The sequence below is a fragment of the Portunus trituberculatus genome, chromosome 27 (genome assembly GCF_017591435.1).
Source record: "Portunus trituberculatus isolate SZX2019 chromosome 27, ASM1759143v1, whole genome shotgun sequence".
NCBI lineage: Eukaryota > Metazoa > Arthropoda > Malacostraca > Decapoda > Portunidae > Portunus > Portunus trituberculatus.
Genome location: NC_059281.1, coordinates 3,559,230 through 3,574,961, shown reverse-complemented (window position 1 = coordinate 3,574,961; position 15,732 = coordinate 3,559,230). Strand labels below are relative to the sequence as shown.

General features: G+C 36.8%; 2 protein-coding genes across 4 annotated transcripts in view; one reads left to right on the top strand and one right to left on the bottom strand.

Annotated features, from left to right (window-relative positions):
- The first annotated feature begins 975 nt into the window (after window positions 1–975).
- The window catches only part of LOC123509576 (zinc finger protein 652-A-like), a 71,562-nt gene continuing 56,805 nt past the window's right edge, over window positions 976–15,732 (top strand). The window contains exons 1-2 of one of the 3 annotated variants that reach the window (XM_045263945.1): window positions 976–2,499; window positions 15,216–15,371. In XM_045263945.1, the coding sequence (XP_045119880.1) occupies window positions 15,216–15,371 (156 nt within the window). In that variant the 5' untranslated portion in view covers window positions 976–2,499. Of the gene's footprint in view, window positions 2,500–2,528; window positions 2,677–15,215; window positions 15,372–15,732 lie in introns of those variants that run through there. The other 2 variants (XM_045263947.1, XM_045263946.1) reach the window with 2 other exon arrangements.
- Window positions 11,017–12,270, bottom strand: LOC123509430 (tigger transposable element-derived protein 1-like). Its single transcript, XM_045263720.1, has one exon. The coding sequence runs from the start codon at window positions 12,268–12,270 to the stop codon at window positions 11,017–11,019; it is 1,254 nt and encodes a 417-aa protein (XP_045119655.1).

Here is a 15,732-nt window from a genome sequence, read left to right as displayed (position 1 = left end):
TCCTCCTCACCACCCTTTTCCTCCTTCTAAGTTATCCATCACCAGCCTTCACTTACGGTATAGGTATACAAATAAAATTGTATATATATATATATATATATATATATATATATATATATATATATATATATATATATATATATATATATATATATATATATATATATATATATATATATATTATATATATATATATATATATATATATATATATATATATATATATATATATATATATATATAATATATATATATATATATATATATATATATATATATATATATATATATATATATATATATATATATATATATATATATATATATATATATATATATATATATATATATATATATATATATATATATATATATATATATATATATATATATATATATATATATATATATATATATATATATATATATATATATATATATATATATATATATATATATATATATATATATATATATATATATATATATATATATATATATATATATATATATATATATATATATATACATATATATATATATATATATATATATATATATATATATATATATATATATATATATATATATATATATATATATATATATATATATATATATATATATATATATATATATATATATATATATATATATATATATATATATATATATATATATATATATATATATATATATATATATATATATATATATATATATATATATATATATATATATATATATATATATATATATAATTTGAGAGATGCTAAGATTAGAACGAATAACCTCTGATTTATAGGTATCAAAAATCAAACTTTTTTAATACTCGAACAGCCATTTGGAATTAATTAAGTATGAGTATTGAGTCTCCACTGTATATAAAAGAGGAAAAAAATTTGCATCATGTTACTGTAGACCTATTCATAATATTACACCACCACCCCTCTTCACTGCTGTCCCCCACACACATGACAAGGCAGGGGAGACCGGGGAGAGCACAGACAACACTCCATCTGTGTGAGCCACAAAGAGGCTCGACACAGCATTTTATCCCGGGTTCTCCTGTAGACTGCCAGCGAGGAAGCGCTCCCGTCGTAACTCCTTGATGGCGTGCCGTGCCCCCTCGCTTTACTGTATTCTCACGGCGGGGGTGGAACAGGCAGTGTGCAGTCTCGTCTCTGGCGACTCCCCAAGCTAGTAGTCAGCGCGGACTAGAGTATCAAACTCCAGCAGTATAAAGCTCCCCTTAGCTGCTCGTGTCTTTCTAACTCGGGTGACAAGACCAGAGGCTATTTTGGTTATCCTCCCTGTTTTGGTCATTTGCTTAACTCGAGTCCTGAGCGGTAGCTAGTCCCTTATTGCTACCCTAGAGGCAGTGTGGATAAGGGAAAACCAAGCCTTCTACAAGTCTATTAATTGCAAACACAATTCGGTACAAGATTGGTAAGACTAAACACCCATAACTCATCCTAACATGTAACAGTGCCAACCTACACATCCTCACTCTCCTGAACATTAGTTATACCTACGGCACCCAGCCAGAAATGTATTTATTGGTAATACATTTGCACAACACAATGAGTCAAAAGAACTAGCTGGCATAAACATAAATTAATAATTCTGTTTGCGAGGGAGAGAAATATCCTTCCACATCTCCATTCTCTTACTTATAGGTTCTATCACCAAAGAGGGAAGGGATAACTAAAACACCCTTTATGTAACAATACGTATGATTAAAAAAAAAAAAAAAAGATCAGTATGTTACAAATTTGTCTGGTTATTTAAAGGGAGAACACACATGTGTGGTCTTTGTATGTAAAGTGCATATGTATGTATCTGCATATGTGTGTATGTATAAAGAAAACTGAAGAAAAAGAGAATAAAGTGGATGGATTGTGGGCCTTTGTGGTAGATGAAGACAATATGATTATGGGCAGTATGTAATTGAAAAGTCCCTTATAGACTAAGCCGTCTTTTTTTTTTTTTTATCACTATCAACAAGGTAATGGATAGTGAAGCGATGTGTGGGAATACTGAGGCTTGTATGCAACCATATAATTAGTAGCGGCTTATGACAAAAATAGCATGTGTGAGGTAATATCAGGTTATAGAATGTAGAGAATACATCCACCAAAAGTTAATGAAGGCAAATGAGAAAAAAAAAAAAAAATTCGGTCAAGAGAAAGAGCTGCTGCTATTGATGACAATTAATCAAGGAATATTTCACGATTTATATAGTAATTTAATAATGTTTAGCATCACAGTAGGTGGGAGTGTCGCTATAATTATAGTGACAGATTTCGAGGCGTGTTTAAATAAAGCGTAGCCAGGCTCTATTGCAGAGACGCGAGGAAAGCGCGAGGCGAGGCGAGGCGAGGCCAGCAGCAGCGTCAGCATCAGCTGTTGTTTACATCCTGAGGTGAGGCGGCAGGCGGGCACTGCACGGCCACGCAGCAGCAGGACGAGGCACTTCACGCGGGGCACAGCAGTGAGGTAAACCCACACCCACTGCTGTTTCCTTCTCAGTGAGGCGAGAGACCTATCCCTATGACATTGTTTGAGTAAACAGCTTACTGCAAGCGCGCTCTGGTCACTTATAAATTTCTAGAGATTCCTGCCCTGTATCGCTTCACTGAGTGATCTTCCACACACCCTTTGCCGTTAACCCATGTAATTATTTTTATTTGTTAATATTACTTTTAAACAATATTATAGTGACTAACAACTGATCTACCAAGGGTACATAAGACAGTTTTTTTTTTCCTGAAATACATCTGCTCCAGTAATTTCTTCTCTCAAAGACTGGCGTACCCGCAGAACTGGACTATTCCTTTTATTTTTTCTTTTATATGTTGCTATATGTCTAGCTAACCACAGCGATAAGGGATAGCCAACCAGGTGAGAATCTCGATTTAGAAAAGATTCTGTAGTTTGAGGTGTGTTGACTTGTAGAATGCATTTCCTGCTGCACTTGTTCAGTGTGAAAATATTGAAACATGTGAACATGGCCTTGCCTTTCATCTTAGAGACTTGCTCTTTCATTATGCTTGAGTAACAGTTAGTTTGTTTGGTTCTGCCAGACAGTTATATATAGCTATTTATGATGCACTCTCCAGCCAGTTCTTGTTAGCTTTTATTACCCATGAAAATGTCTAGAGCCATTGGTGTGAATGATCGGGTAAAATGGATGTGTAAGGATGTGGGTGTCAGCTTTGTGGATGTATGGGATAGGTTCTATGGGCGAAGGGATTTGTATGCTAGGGATGGTGTGCATCTGAGTAGGAAGGGTGTGGATGTGCTGAGTGGATGTCTGGAGGGGGGAGTTGGGATGGAGTGTAGGGGGGTGAGGTAGCAAATGCATTCCAGAAGAAAGATGCTAGACATAAATTAGATAGGATAAACAGAGATAGTGAAAAGATTAGGAAAGATTTCCAGGTGCAAATAGGAGAGAATAAGATTAGGATTCCAAATAAGGAGACAGCATCTAGGAAGGTAGCAGGACTTAAATGTTTTTATGTAAATGCCAGGAGTCTTAGGAACAAGAAGGACGAGTTATCTAGTTATATAGTTGAGGAGGACTTAGATGTTGTATGTGTCACAGAGGCATGGGTAAATGAGGAAAAGTTTAGGGAAAATAGGAAAGAATATGAAGTAGATGGATACATTATGTATTTACACCAGAGAATTGGTAGGATAGGCAGAGGAGTAGTTATTTATGTAAAAAAATCCTTCATTTCCAGTCAGGTTAATGGTATTAAGGTAGATAACAGAGTAGAGTCCTTATGGCTGGATGTTAGAGTAAACAAAAGTAAGGTTATTAGAGTAGGAGCTTTTATAGGCCACCTAACCAGTCAGCAGATGTAGACAACCTTATGGTAGATGAGATAAATAGGGGTGTACTAGTCAGACAATTATCTTAGGGATTTTAATCTTAAGTCAGTAAACTGGGAGAGGATGGTAGGAGATGCTAGTGAAAATAAGTTTATGGAAAGTTTTCAGGATAACTATTTAGTGCAGATGGTAGATAAACCTACTAGGGGGAGGAAGGTTTTAGACATAGTACTAACAAATATTGAGCATTGTTTAAAGGAAGTTGAGGTAGGAGAGACTTTAGCAAACAGTGACCATCATATAATTAGATTTATCATTAATTCCAGTAGGGATAATATAGTGAATAAGACTAGAGTCCCAAACTATCAGAAAGGCAATTATGGTAGGTTACGTCAGTTATTAGGAGAGGTAAACTGGGAAGATAGTTTTGGAAATAAAACTGCACAGGAGATGTGGGATATTTTTAAGGTTGTAGTAAAGGGTATAGTGATGCAGTGTATCCCTTACAAAGATATAAGGCAGAGAAACAGGAAGCCATTATGGTGGACTCATGAGATAGGTAGCCAGATCAGAGAGAAGAAGAGGGCATACAGAGAGTTGCAGAAAAGTGGGAAGATGTAGATTTGATTAGGTACAGACAGGTCAGGGATGATTTGAGTAAGGTTATAAAAAAAGTAAAAGGCAGGCAGAGATAAAACTAGCTAGAGCTGGGAGTAAAGATCCCAAAAATTATATAGTTATTACAAGGTCAGTGATAAAAGAAATAAGGATAGGATTGGACCACTCAGAAAAGATGGTGTAGTAGTGGATCAAAATGAAGACATAGTAGAATTATTGAATGAACAATTTTCTTCAGTATTTACTAGGAAAGAATAGGAAATCCTGTTACAAACAGTGCGACGAGTAGTTTAAGAGCTTTAGAAAATATTGATATAAAACCGGGAATTATTAGGAAATTTATTCTTGAACTAGACGATAGGAAAGCTAGTGGTCCTGATGAGCTACATGCCAGAGTACTTAGGGAGGGTGTAGACAGTATTTCTGAAGCACTTAAGTTAATCTTTGAAAGATCACTTAGGTTTGCTGAGATACCTCAGGACTGGAAGTTAGCTAATGTTACTCCAATATTTAAAAAGGTAGGAAGGATGATGCGAATAATTATAGACCGATCAGTTTAACTAGTATAGTATGTAAGATACTAGAGAAAATCATTAAGGGTAGTATTTGGGAGCATTTAAATGAGAATAGATTAATTAGAGATACCCAACATGGCTTTAGATCAGGAGGTCCTGTCTTACAAATTTGCTCGATATCTTAGAATATATTACCAAGGAGTTAGATGATGGAAATAGCATAGATGTTATATATCTAGATTTTAGCAAGGCGTTTGATAAGGTACCGCATAGGAGGCTAGTGTACAAATTGAGACTACATGGGATAGGGGTAGGTTAGTTGATTGGATTAGTGAATGGCTTTCTGATAGGAAACAGAGAGTAGTATTAAATGGGGCAATGTCTGAGTGGAAGGAAGTGGTTAGTGGGGTACCCCAAGGATCAGTGCTAGGACCTCTTCTTTTCTTGGTGTACATTAACGATTTAGATATAGGAATTAGTAGCAAAGTATCAAAGTTTGCAGATGATACTAAGATAGCATGTGCAGTACAGGGTGAAAAGGACAATTACAGAATACAACGAGACCTGGACAGGCTGATAGCATGGGCAGACAGGTGGCAGATGGAGTTTAATTCTAAAAGTGTCAGGTTATGCATTTAGGTAAAGACAACACAAACTTTAGCTATGAGATGGAGGGATGTTGGCTAGAGGCAGTAGAGGAAGGAAAGGATTTAGGAGTAGTGATAGACAGGACTATGAAATTTTCAAAGCAATGTTTAGAAGCAAGAAATAGGGCAAATAGGATCCTGGGTTTTATAAATAGAAATGTTAGTTATAAAAGTAAGGAAGTGGTGCGTAGCTTATATAATTCCTATGTTAGGCCCCATTTAGAGTATTGCATACAGGCCTGGTCACCCCACTATAGGCAGGATATCAACATGTTAGAAGCAGTTCAGAGAAGAGCAACTAGGATGATACCAGCATTAAAGTGCCTGGAGTATAGAGATAGATTAAAGGAATTAAACATGTTTTCATTTGAGAGGAGATGTATAAGAGGGATATGATAGAGTTATTTAAAATGTTCTCAGATACAAACTACATAGATGTGAGATCTTTCTTTACCTTAGAGGAGGAAATAGGACTAGAAATCATGGCAGGAAGATTAGAAAGCAAGGCTGCAGGTTAGATATAAGAAAATATTTCTTTAGTCATAGAGTGGTAGACTTCTGGAATGCATTGCCAGAGACGGTTGTAAATAGCACTAGTTTGACAATGTTTAAAAACAGATTAGATAAGCACTTAAATTTATTAGATTTATAATTATGTATAGCACTGCATGATAGTTTTATAAGAAATTTACTTTAGTTAAATAAGACATGATCCCCATGTATGGGGACCACAAATTGTAGAGGATTTCGCTGCAGGACTTACCCCTGTTAATGGGCCAAATATTTAGAATTAGTATATAATGTATTGTGTACTTGTAAGTGTATCTTTAAGTACTGATGACGAGGTCGCTGTGCGACAGATACAGGATAACCTAGATGGGCCCTGGTGGCCCTTTGTTATCCTATTATTTATGTTATGTTATGTTATGTTATGTTAAGAGTGCAGCTTCCCATTGCTATCTTCTACCTGATGTGTCGGGTTGAGAAGCCCACTGGGTAAGAGAACCTGTAGGCTAGCTCTCCATCTAATCCAGAGCCTGGCTGGATGTGAGAAAAATAATTTTATCAACAATTGGATTGAAGCCACTTATCTGTTAGGACATCTATGTATCTCAATCCATGCCATACTGTAGTGTGCATCTTAGCATCCTGGTATTACTGGAGAAAGCAAACAAAAAAGGAGTGTACAACTGGAAACTAGACATCTTTTTAATACACTTTTCTTTTACACACTTTCCCTCATAAATTACTCATCTAGTATTGATGGTGATAAATAACAGTAATTATTTAATTATTTATAATACATCCACATTCCCACCACCTACGCCTTATTATTCCAAATTTAAAATAATCCAGCCTAGGTTGTGACACCCAAGACTTCCCACGAGGACATTAACTTAACCCACCACGTAGCTGCGGTGGCGAGTGGACGTGTTGTGTGTGCACTCCGTTTTTGGCTGTTGTTTTTATAGTTAGCGAGTGGTGTTTGTGCTTGGTGTCTGTGTGTGGTGCTTTTGAGTGTTAGTGAAGTGAAAGTGTGTACTGCAAGTGTTAGATTAGAGTGAAATAGTGGTTAGAATCAGTGTTTGTGAGTTAAAAGTATTTGGGTAGAGCGAGGAGACTAGGCTTGTAACCGTCAAGTTGATCTTGAAAGAGGATTAGTTGACCTCACTTAGGCCCCCCACCACCGGTTCCCCACCCGTCACCAAGTATTTTTATTTGTTTGTTAGCTACGTATAGTGTTCTTGTGAGTTAACAGATTGTAAATTAGTATGGTGGTAGCTACTGAGGTATATCAGAGTGTGATTGAGTGCGTGAAAGAGTGTGTTGAGGTGGAATTGAGCGAGTTTGTTGTGTGTGAGATGTGTGGGCATGACAGGAAGGTCGTTGACTTTTCTGAGTGTATGGTGTAGGCTCAAGAGCGAGAATTTAGTTCTTTCTCTTGAGCACCGAGAATTGAGAGGAAATGAGAAAGCTAAGTGAGGGGAAAAGTGCGAACAAGTTCTCATCTTCGAGTTGAAGGAGGAGGTTAAGAGGCTTGGGGAGGCAGTGGAAAAAATTAGGCAGATCAGTGTTAGGCCGAAGGTTGGACCTTCTGAGGGCGACAGGGTGTCTTGGCCCTCTGTCGGGAAGAGCAGAGTGGGGAAGAGGGAGCAGGCGAGCCAGACTGGGAAAGATAGTAGTCATGATGGGCAGAGATGGCAGGTTGCGAGGGGAAGGAAAGCGGAGGCAGTTAGGGAAGATAGGACTAAACTTGTTGAGTGTGAAAATAGGTTCGGTTTGTTGGAGGGGGAGAGGGAGAGTGAGAGTGGAGTGAATGAGGTGGTTGTGGTGAGTGAAAGGAGAGAGAAGGGGGTAGAGAAGAGGAGGAGGAGGGTTGTGCCTAGCACACCTCAGGTGTGTGTGGTGGGTGACTCTCAGGTTAGGTACTTAGATAGCACTTTCTGTGGGAAAGACAGGGATAGGAGGACGAACGTGTGTATGCCTAGTGCAGGTGTGAAGGCAGTGAGTGAGGAGGTGCAGAGGAGAGTTGGGGGGATGTAGAGGGTGTAGTAGTTTTGCACGTAGGTGGGAATGATGTCAGAGCAGGTGGGTCGGAGGAGTTAGTGGCAAGATTTCGGGAAATGTTAGGCAAGATAAGGGAGAGTGGTAGGAGGTGTGTAGTGTCAGGAATCTTGCCTCGTGTGTATGTTAGCAGGGAATGGATGTCTAGGGCCATTGGTGTGAATGATCAGGTAAAAGGGATGTTTAAGGATGTGGGTGTCAGCTTTGTGGATGTATGGGATAGGTTTTATGGGCGAAGGGATTTGTATGCTAGGGATGGTGTGCATCTGAGTAGGAAGGGTGTGGATGTGCTGAGTGGATGTCTGGAGGGGGCAGTTGGGATGGAGTGTAGGGGTGAGGTAGCAAATGCATTCCAGAAGAAAGATGTTAGACATAAATTAGATAGGATAAACAGAGATAGTGAAAAGATTAGGAAAGATTTCCAGGTGCAAATAGGAGAGAATAAGATTAGGATTCCAAATAAGGAGACAGCATCTAGGAAGGTAGCAGGACTTAAATGTTTTTATGTAAATGCCAGGAGTCTTAGGAACAAGAAGGACGAGTTATCTAGTTATATAGTTGAGGAGGACTTAGATGTTGTATGTGTCACAGAGGCATGGGTAAATGAGGAAAAGTTTAGGGAAAATAGGAAAGAATATGAAGTAGATGGATACATTATGTATTTACAAGAGAGAATTGCTAGGATAGGTGGAGGAGTAGTTATTTATGTAAAAAAATCCTTCATTTCCAGTTAGGTTAATGGTATTAAGGTAGATAACAGAGTAGAGTCCTTATGGTTGGATGTTAGAGTAAACAAAAGTAAGGTTATTAGAGTAGGAGCTTTATATAGATCACCTAACCAGTCAGCAGATGTAGACAACCTTATGGTAGATGAGATAAATAGGGGGTGTACTAGTTAGACATAGGGAGTTTAATCTTAAGTCAGTAAACTGGGAGAGGATGGTAGGAGATGCTAGTGAAAATAAGTTTATGGAAAGTTTTCAGGATAACTATTTAGTGCAGATGGTAGATAAACCTATTAGGGGGAGGAAGGTTTTAGACATAGTACTAACAAATATTGAGCATTGTTTAAAGGAAGTTGAGGTAGGAGAGACTTTAGCAAACAGTGACCATCATATAATTAGATTTATCATTAATAATATAGTGAATAAGACTAGAGTCCCAAACTTTCAGAAAGGCAACTATGGTAGGTTACGTCAGTTATTAGGAGAGGTAAACTGGGAAGATAGTTTTGGAAATAAAACTGCACAGGAGATGTGGGATATTTTTAAGATTGTAGTAAAAGGGTATAGTGATACAGTGTTTCCCTTACAAAGATATAAGGCAGAGAAACAGGAAGCCATTATGGTGGACTCACGAGATAGGTAGACAGATCAGAGAGAAGAAGAGGGCATATAGAGAGTTGCAGAAAAGTGGGGGAAGATGTAGATTTGATTAGGTACAGACAGGTCAGGGATGATGTGAGTAAGGTTATAAAAAAAAGTAAAAGGCAGGCAGAGATAAAACTAGCTAGAGCTGGGAGTAAAGATACAAAAAACTTATATAGCTATTACAAGGTCAGTGATAAAAGAAATAAGGATAGGATTGGACCACTCAGAAAAGATGATGTAGTAGTGGATCAAAATGAAGACATAGTAGAATTATTGAATGAACAATTTCCTTCAGTATTTACTAGGGGAAGAATAGGAAATCCTGTTACAAACAGTGTGACGAGTAGTTTAAGAGCTTTAGAAAATATTGATATAAAACCGGGAATTATTAGGAAATTTATTCTTGAACTAGACGATAGGAAAGCTAGTGGTCCTGATGAGCTACATGCCAGAGTATTTCTGAATCACTTAAGTTAATCTTTGAAAGATCACTTAGGTTTGCTGAGATACCTCAGGACTGGAAGTTAGCTAATGTTACACCAAACATTATTATTATTAGACTGATCAGTTTAACTAGTATAGTATGTAAGATACTAGAGAAAATCATTAAGGGTAGTATTTGAGAGCATTTAAATGAGAGTACAGTAAGACCTCAGCTCACGACCATAATTCGTTCCTAAATCCTGTTCGTCCCCTGAATAAATTTTTTCCATAAAAATGTATTGAAATACCATTAATGTTAGACAAAAATCATACTTTTGTCCATAAAACTCATTCAAAATAGACCTTTAATGTATGCATGACATGAACGAAATAATTATAAAAAGCTTAAATTGTTTTACTTACCTAAATGCTATCAAAATGATAATAGAATGAATAAAAAAGAAAAGGTTATTTACCTGAGAGACTGGACGTTGATGGCATGATGGAATGGAGGAGAGGAGGATGGGGAGGAAGGAGGTTATTGCTTTGAGGGAGAGTCGCCTTCCTTAAGGACTGCAGGCAACTTTACCTCTGGTGTTAGCTCTCTTCTTGCCCTCTTGGCTGCTGGTTCTTCTGCTTTCTCTTCTCCTTGTTGAGCACTCTTCACTAAAAAACGATCAAGAACAGTTTGCCTTTTTCTGTTCTGCAAAACTTTTCTGAATTGAGACATGACATTGTCATTCATCAAATTCACTGTTCTTATGGCCACTGTTTTGTTTGAATGGTGCTTTTCAATAAACCTTGCACATCATTCCACTTTGCCAAGACCTCACAGATCACTTCACTGGGAACAACCTCCTCCTTTTCCTCATCCTCTGAATGTGAAGAATGCTCTTCAGCTAGGGTCTTCTGCTGTTCATTCTGCAGCTCATGCAGCTCATCGGTGTTTAAATCCTCCTTGTGGTCAGCAAGCAGCTCCTCAATGTCCTCCTCGTTCACTTTAGGCCCAATGTCTTCCCTATGGACACGATCTCTTCGACCTCAGGTGCTAGTCTCTTCTAAATCAAAGTCTCGCTCTGGGACACATTCAGGCCACAACTTCCTCCAAGATGCCTTAAGGGTCCTATAAGTGACATCATTCCATGCTTTATCAAAGAGGTTAATGCAGTGGAAGATGTTGAAATGGTTCTTCCAAAAATCCCTAAGGGTGAGGTCAGTGTCGTTGGTCACCTGAAAGCACCTACTGAACAGTGCCTTGGTGTAGAGCCTCTTGAAGTTGGCAATCACTTGCTGGTCCATAGGCTGTATAAGCGGGGTGGTATTGGGTGGTAGGAACTTTACTTGAATAAAGTTCATATCCTCATCCATGTTATCAACCAAACTTGGAGGGTGGGTAGGAGTATTATCCATCAGAAGAAAGCACCTCACAGGGAGGCCCTTCTCCTGTAGATAAGCCTTAACGCTGGGGGCAAATACCTCATATAGCCACTCCTTAAAAATAATTCTGGTCACCCATGCCTTGGAGTTCGACTTCCACAATACTGGTAGCCTAGTCTTGACCACATGATTCTTCTTGAATATCCTAGGGTTTTCAGAATGATAAACAAGAAGCGGCTTCACTTTGAAGTCTCCACTTGCATTGGAGCACAGCAGAAGGGTGAGGCGATCTTTCATGGGCTTATGTCCTGGTAGCTTTATCTCTTCCTGGGTGATGAATGTCCTTCTTGGCATTTTTTTCCAGAAGAGTCTGGTTTCATCACAATTAAAAACTTGATGTGGCACATATCCTTTCTTCTCAATGAAACTAGCAAATGTAGCCTTGTAAGCCTCGGCTGCAGCAGAATCGGAACTAGCAGCTTCCCCATGACGAACAACATTATGTAGGCCAGTTCGTCTCTTAAATTTCTCGAACCAATCCTTGCTAGCCTTGAACTCTTGAGCTTCGCTGGTTCCTGGTATGGTCTTGCTGAGATCGTCATGAAGGTGCCTAGCCTTCTTGCAGATCAAGCCCTCACTCACACTATTACCAGCAAGCTGCTTTTCATTAAGCCATACTAAAAACAGCTTTTTCACCTCCTCAATCACTTGTGTTCGTTGCTTAGAGAGACAGGTAACCCCCTTAGACACATTGGCTGCTTTGATGGCTTCCTTATTCTTTAATATTATCGAGATAGTCGACTTAGCCATCTTGTACTGAGCGGAGAGATTAGAGACTCGAACACCATGCTCATGCTTTTCAATAATTTCTTTCTTCTCATCGATGGTAATTTTCTTTAAAACTTTCTTGGGTGGCATCTTGAACCACTTAGAAGGTCAATACACAGAGAAAAAATGAAAAAAAAAGCACTTTAAACAGGAAAAAAAACACTGTGAACAGTTAGCAGTGACGAACAAACTGCCGCACATCAGTTTGTAGTGAGCGCTCAACTGCAACTGAGAGTGAAGGACAGCATCAGCGTGGGTGAGCAGTTGCCGCCTGCCGGCGAGCCATTTAACTGCGTTCGTCCCCTGAAATATCGTTCATCCCCTGAGTCAATATATTGACAAATTTTTGTCGTTGTTATCCTTCGAGAGTCAACCGAGGTTTTACTGTAGATTAATTAGAGATACCCAACATGGCTTTAGATCAGGGAGGTCCTGTCTTACAAATTTGCTCGATATCTTAGAATATATTACCAAGGAGTTATATGATGGAAATAGCATAGATGTTATATATCTAGATTTTAGCAAGGCGTTTGATAAGGTACTGCATAGGAGGCTAGTGTACAAATTGAGACTACATGGGATAGGGGGTAGGTTAGTTGATTGGATTAGTGAATGGCTTTCTGATAGGAAACAGAGAGTAGTATTAAATGGGGCAATGTCTGAGTGGAAGGAAGTGGTTAGTGGGGTACCCCAAGGATCAGTGCTAGGACCTCTTCTTTTCTTGGTGTACATTAACGATTTAGATATAGGAATTAGTAGCAAAGTATCAAAGTTTGCAGATGATACTAAGATAGCATGTGCAGTACAGGGTGAAAAGGACAATTACAGAATACAACGAGACCTGGACAGGCTGATAGCATGGGCAGACAGGTGGCAGATGGAGTTTAATTCTAAAAAGTGTCAGGTTATGCATTTAGGTAAAGACAACACAAATTTTAGCTATGAGATGGAGGGATGTTGGCTAGAGGCAGTAGAGGAGGAAAGGATTTAGGACTATGAAATTTTCAAAGCAATGTTTAGAAGCAAGTAATAGGGCAAATAGGATCCTGGGTTTTATAAATAAAAATGTTAGTTATAAAAGTAAGGAAGTGGTGCGTAGCTTATATAATTCCTATGTTAGGCCCCATTTAGAGTATTGCATACAGGCCTGGTCACCCCACTATAGGCAGGATATCAACATGTTAGAAGCAGTTCAGAGAAGAGCAACTAGAATGATACCAGCATTAAAGCGCCTGGAGTATAGAGATAGATTAAAGGAATTAAACATGTTTTCATTTGAGAGGAGATGTATAAGAGGGATATGATAGAGTTATTTAAAATGTTCTCAGATACAAACTACATAGATGTGAGATCTTTCTTTACCTTAGAGGAGGAAGTAGGACTAGAAATCATGGCAGGAAGATTAGAAAGCAAGGCTGCAGGTTAGATATAAGAAAATATTTCTTTAGTCATAGGGTGGTAGACTTCTGGAATGCATTGCCAGAGAGGTTGTAAATAGCACTAGTTTGACAATGTTTAAAACAGATTAGATAAGCACTTAAATTTATTAGATTTATAATTATGTATAGTGCTGCATGATAGTTTTATAAGAAATTTACTATAGTTAAACAAGACATGATCCCCATGTATGGGGATCACAGATTGTAGAGGAATTCGCTGCAGGACTTAGCCCTGTTAATGGGCCAAATATTTAAGAATTAGTATATAATGTATTGTGTACTTGTAAGTGTATCTTTAAGTACTGATGACGAGGTCGCTGTGCGACTGATACAGGATAACCTAGATGGGCCCTGGTGGCCCTTTGTTATCCTATTATTTATGTTATGTTATGTTATGTTAAAAAAAAACGTAACCTAACCTAACTAAACACCTACAAAATTACACTGTTGGACAAGGAAAATCCCAAATTTCTGCAACACTCCCGAGTGCTATTACAGACCTATTACATGTATCCACACAATTTCTCTATGTTTATGGCAAGGTCACTGACACCTCTACATGATATGTGAGTTTCATGCTTGTATCTAATGTGGCTGTATTATTAAGATTAAACCAAATTCCATATATCATGGAAACTATTAATTCATGACAAAAGCTTCAGTAAAGTAATTGTCTTAGTATCCATAAAGGTAATAAAAAACAACAGTAGGTACTAAATGTATATTATGGTTATCTTCTAAATTACATAGTATGTACTACTAAGAACATTAGAAAGTTATTTCTGTATCAACTCTTAAATGGTGAAGAGCTGACTGGACTTAGAAGAATTGCAAAACCTCTTGGAAGTATTATGCCCATATTACCCACTGCCAAATAGATTTTTACCATTATGGCAAGGCCATAAATTGCAATATTAGATATGAGTTTTGTTGTTGTATGAGACAAACTTGTTAAAAAATCAACCCACTTTTGTTGCAGTATATATATATATATATATATATATATATATATATATATATATATATATATATATATATATATATATATATATATATATATATATATATATATATATATATATATATATATATATATATATATATATATATATATATATATATATATATATATATATATATATATATATATATATATATATATATATATATATATATATATATATATATATATATATATATATATATATCATACAAATATTTAATATTGCCTCTATTTCGTAGCAGAATCAAGTACTGTATTTATCAAGATAATATGTTTGTCTATGAATGTTTGGGACAGCTGCTTGTGATGCATCACCTCAACTGTGTTAAGCTTGTGTTTCACAGCACCAAGACTTAAGACACTGCTTTTCTGGAATAATGACTGGCTCTTTGCAGATTCAGCTATTTCCTCTTTTTTTACTTAGCCAACTTCCTTCATTCTCAGGAAATACAAAATTAAATTAAATTAATATAGAACATGATTGACATCAAAACAGACAATCATTGCTAGACAGGTAAGGCATGTTGGGTGGGCATTAAAAAAAAAAAAAAAAAACCCAGACATTTGAGTGTAGGAGGAAATGACTATTACAGATGGAAGACGCAGTGAGCCCCCAGTGGACATTGGTGATCAGAAATGATGGAGAAACCAGCGTAGTGCCCCTAGCAGAGGTGTCAGCACTGCAGCAGGATGAGGCTGCCATTGGAGACAAGAATTCTACCATCATTGTTCTTCAGACTCATGAACAAGTATGTCTTGAGGTCAATGTTCTCTTCCTAATCTTAAAGGATCTTTTGAAGGTATCTAATAGATCTGTTTGTAGAGAGACACTTTTTTCAGACTTTTGTATGTCATTGTAGAGAACAGATCACTGACATATATATATATATATATATATATATATATATATATATATATATATATATATATATATATATATATATATATATATATATATATATATATATATATATATATATATATATATATATATATATATATATATATATATATATATATATATATATATAGTATTATCAAAGTGTACTATATATATATATATATATATATATATATATATATATATATATATATATATATATATATATA

Bases quoted from the DNA above. Each gene is read 5' to 3' on its own strand.
- LOC123509430 (XM_045263720.1), bottom strand. From the start codon at position 12,270: ATGCCACCCAAGAAAGTTTTAAAGAAAATTACCATCGATGAGAAGAAA.